This window comes from Clupea harengus, chromosome 10, assembly GCF_900700415.2.
Source record: "Clupea harengus chromosome 10, Ch_v2.0.2, whole genome shotgun sequence".
In the NCBI taxonomy this organism is placed as follows: Eukaryota; Metazoa; Chordata; class Actinopteri; order Clupeiformes; family Clupeidae; genus Clupea; species Clupea harengus.
Genome location: NC_045161.1, coordinates 10973510 through 10978509, shown reverse-complemented (window position 1 = coordinate 10978509; position 5000 = coordinate 10973510). Strand labels below are relative to the sequence as shown.

At 47.4% G+C, this 5000-nt stretch overlaps 1 protein-coding gene across 1 annotated transcript in view; it reads left to right on the top strand.

The window, feature by feature from the left end:
* hmcn1 (hemicentin 1) overlaps positions 1 to 5000 on the top strand; it is a 99546-nt gene that overhangs the window by 36388 nt on the left and 58158 nt on the right. The window contains 3 exon segments of the mRNA XM_031575347.1: positions 121 to 265; positions 396 to 517; positions 3070 to 3339. Coding sequence (XP_031431207.1) covers positions 121 to 265; positions 396 to 517; positions 3070 to 3339 — 537 coding nt within the window.

Sequence of the window (5000 nt, the reverse complement as noted above, 5' to 3'; positions counted from 1 at the left end):
GATTCTGTTTAGTTATGTTGTGATATATTTATAGTGTACATTGTGCAGTAGTGTGTTTAGGATTAGTCTGAAACACACTACTGTTTAGTATGCAGTAGGCTAACGTGAGTCTCTCCCCAGATGCCCCTAAAGTGCAGATGCCGGCGCGTACCCCGGGGTATTACCTGCAGCGTGGGGGCATCAACTGCCTAGTGGACAGTCTCATCCCGTACACCGTCCGCTTCACCAGGGATGGTGCACGACTTGGGGTCGACCAACTCTACAAGTGAGTGTACATAAATGTTCATGTACATGCACACAAGAATATAAACATATGCACACACACACACACCCTCACACATACACACTCACACACACACACATACATAGAGAGAGATTGTGCTCTGTCCACTTAGGGAGGCAGCGACTGCTGTGTATGAGATTGATCAAGTGTCTTTGAAGGACGAGGGCTTCTACGAGTGTATCGCTATTAGCAACGCTGGAACAGGTCGTGCACGCACCTTCCTAGATGTCTCAGGTAAGTCCACAACCCAGACCCCACCCTCTCTGACCTACATGAGATAACATTGGGCTTAATGTATGTATGTATGTATGTATGTATGTATGTATGTATGTATGTAGTATGTATGTATGTATGTGAAAGTATGAATCTATTTTTATTTATTCAGCAGTAATGCTATTATTTTGGAGGCACACATTGTTACATTCACGTAAAAGAGTAAAAGAGTCATTCACAGCCCTGAAACTCAGATCTCTGCAACAGTAACACGGAAGCTTGTCCCAGACTGAACACTCTGCTGTCACAGTGCGGGGTCATTATGGTAACACACAGGCGACCACAGGGAGCTTCGTCTGACGAGATGAGGAGGGACTCATCTAGCCAGATGCAGACGTTTGGTCGAGTGTGTGTGTGTTTGTGTGTGTCTGTGTGTTTGTGTGTGTCTGTGTCTGTTTTCTGTGATTGTGTGTGAGAGATGAGCTGGTGTTTAGACGCCACAGAGCTCTCTAGGCCGACCGGGTCATCTGCTGTTGACCGCGTCCAGAGGTTTCGAGATTTGGCATTGGCCTCTGGGAACAGTTACAAACAGGCCGTGGAGCACACACACCCGCAAATGCACGTGTGCGCTCACTCTCACATACCCACACAGACACACACACACACACACACACACACACACACATACACACATGCATACACTCATCTACACACTCACACATGCACACACTATAATGTGGATTCCTGAAGATAAATGAGGCATGTGGAAAACCAGGTTTATTTTATGGTCAGTAGATCATGCTAACACACACACACACACACACACACACACACACGCACACACACACACACATACACACACACACACACACACACACACACATGGACACACACACACACACAGACACACACACACACACACACACACACACACATGGACACAAGTACACACACACACACACACACCACACACACACACACACACACACACACACACACACACACACACACACACACACACATGGACACAAGCACACACACACACACACACACACACACACACACACAGACATGGACACACACACACACACACACACACACACACACACACACACACACACACAGACATGGACACAAGCACACACACACAGACATGGACACAAGCACACACGCACACACACACACACACACACACACACACACACACACACACACAGGGAGCACACATCAGAAAGGGGTTGTGGGGTTGAGACACTTCTTCACAGACTCTTTTGAATCTGTTTTATTAGTATATGGGTCGATGTGTCTGTGTGTGTATGTCTGTGTGTGTGATTTGTGACATGTGAGCTGTTGTAATCATTAAGATCCCCTTGGGTACATACAAACACACACGTGCAAACTACACACACACTCTAGAGTGTTCACACAAACCCAGAGAACTTCCTTATATTCCGGTTCCCTAAAGTCTTGACAGGAACCTACGGAAGGGTACACACACACACACACACACACACACACACACACACACACACACACACACACACACACGGAGAGAGAGAAAAGGAGAGAGAGAGTATGACTTCATGTGTGCTTGTGTGGAGGACATTGTGGCCATTCAGGGACCTCTTTACTTAACACTGTCAACACAGGGAGCGGAAATAAAATATTTCCCTAACCTACATGTCTGCTACACACATGTACACACACACACACCCACACCCACACACACAGACCGACACACACACACACGCACAGGCACACACACACACACACACACACACACACACACACACACACACACACACACACACACACACACACACACACACACACACTCACAAACACACACACACCCCCACACACACACTCACAAACACGCACACACACACACACACACACCCACACACACACACTCTCTCACACACACACACACACACACACACACACACACACACACACACACACACACACACACAGTTGTGTTGCCTCCCCTCTGTTTCAGGACTAGTGGTGTAATTAATGGGGTGACAAACCCAAATACCCTCCATATTTATCCTCCCCCTAAGGGAGCTTGACCTCCTGCTCCTCCATTTATCATACGCACACACACTTACACATGATCTATACATTCACACCACACAACACACACACTCTCCTTTAAGCACACGTACACATGATCTATACATTCACACAACACATCACACACACACACACACACCCACCCACACACACACTCTCCTTTAAGCACACTTACACATGATCTATACATTCACACAAAGAATTTAGGCTTGCCTCATTATTTGTATCATAACTCACCCCTCTACCCCCAACACATTCTCTCTCACACACACACACACACACACACACACACACACACACACACACACACACACACACACACACACACACACACACACAACAAAACACACACACTCTCTTTCTTTCTCTTTGTCGCCCTCTCTCTCTCTCTCTCTCTCTGACACACACACACACACACACACTCACACACACACACACACACACATACATATCCTATTGACCAAACTCATCCTCCCTTCTCTTCTTTTACACAGAGCCTCCTCCAGCTATCTCGGTGCCCGCCAACTCCACAGTGTCCCCCGGTGGCCGTGCTCTGCTCTCCTGCCAGGTGGCCAGCACAGTGCCCTTCAACCTCACCTGGCAGAGAGGGGGTGTGGACACCCGCCTGGACCCCCGCACCCGCCTCACACACAACCTCTCTATGGAGCTCCTCGCCGTCACCCCCGACGACGCTGGATGGTACACCTGCCTTGCCACTAATGAGGGTGGAGCATCAAGTGGCCGAGTCTACCTCAATGTGCAAGGTCTGTGTGTGTGTGTGTGTGTGTGTGTGTGTGTGTGTGTGTGTGTGTGTGTGGCGTGTCTTTTTGAAGGCATATGAGGTTCTATGTGACATATACCAAGTAGTATTACTTTGAGGCTAATGGTGCTTTTGGCAGACTTAAACTGGTGTGCTCAAGTCACACCGTCACTTACACACTCACTAATGCAGGTCAATGCAGTGTTTTATACCAAGAGTGAGAATGATTAGCTCAGTGTAGAACAGATAGATTTCAACACACACACACACACACACACACACACACACACACACACACACACACACACACACACACACACACACACACACACACACACATCCATTGTGTACACTGACTGTGAAATTACACAAAAAGAAATGAGAACCAGGGGAGTCTGACAGCCTGAGAGACGGATACCGGCAAAAGAGAATGGAAAAGCTAGCACAGGTGAAAGAGAGCGAATGAGAATGTATCACCCTCCAGCTGAACCCTGTCTCTCATTTCATTCCTCCTTCATCTTCTTCTCCTTCTTCTCCTTCTTCTCCTTCTCCTTCTCCTCCTCCGGACGTCTGTTCCTTTGGCGTTCCGCTTGTCTGGAAAGAGAGAGCTTAAGCTCCAGACTGGAGGAACAGAGGGGGATTGTGTTTGTCTCCTAGGCTAGGTTAGGCCACGCAGGCCAGGAAATATGAGCAAAGCATGAAAGGCCATGGCTGTCCAGCCCCTGGGCTAGCTAGATTGTTAGCGGCTGTCGTGTTTACTCAGGATGTCATTGAAGGGTCCTCTTTGGTGACCGTATTGAAGGGATTCCTTCTCACACTTCCCTGAAGATGAGGGGGTTTCTGGGTCATTGAAAATCAGGCCAGATGTCAGGTATTAGAGGCTGACTTGATGTTGATCCTTGTAGGTTGTTTAAGGAGGGTTGATGTAAGTGTGTGTGTGTGTGTGTGTGTGTGTGTGTGTGTGTAAATTCTGTTGTAGGTACTCTAAATTCTTTATATCTTCATGTTACAACAGCTGTGTTAGAGGGCTTTTTTTCTGAATAACTTTTTTTGAGCATGTGTGTGTGTGTGTGTGTGTGTATGTGTAATCACCACCTGTTGAGAGTCCTGTCCTAGTCATTAGAGTGCTGCTTTGAAGTGCCGTCGACTGCTGACACAGTGGACAGAGAGGGACAGAGAGTACGAGAGGGTCACTACAACAACAGGCCCTGTCCTGCCACACACAGATAAACACACACACGTTTGTTCATAGTCAGAGCATTGTGTATGTATGTATTAGTGGTATAAGACTTTTTTATTTGTTTACATAAATTCAATTGCCAACGTTTTTACGTTTGAGATAACTGGGTATTTCTCTCTCCCTCTCTGCCCCTCTCTCTCTCTCTCTCTCTCTCTCTCTCTCTCTCTCTCTGTGTTTGAGTACTGTAAAGTGTGTAGCTCGAGGGCAGCTGAGTACATTAGAGCGAGTCTTAGCGTTTAAAGCCTAGTCTAATTATAGCTCATATCACAGAGGCTACCCCAACTGTCTCTCTCTCACACACACACACACACACACACACACACACACACACACACACACACACACGCTCAAACACAGACACACACACATTCACTCTCTCTCTCTCTCACACACACGCACACACAACAACACACACACACACACAC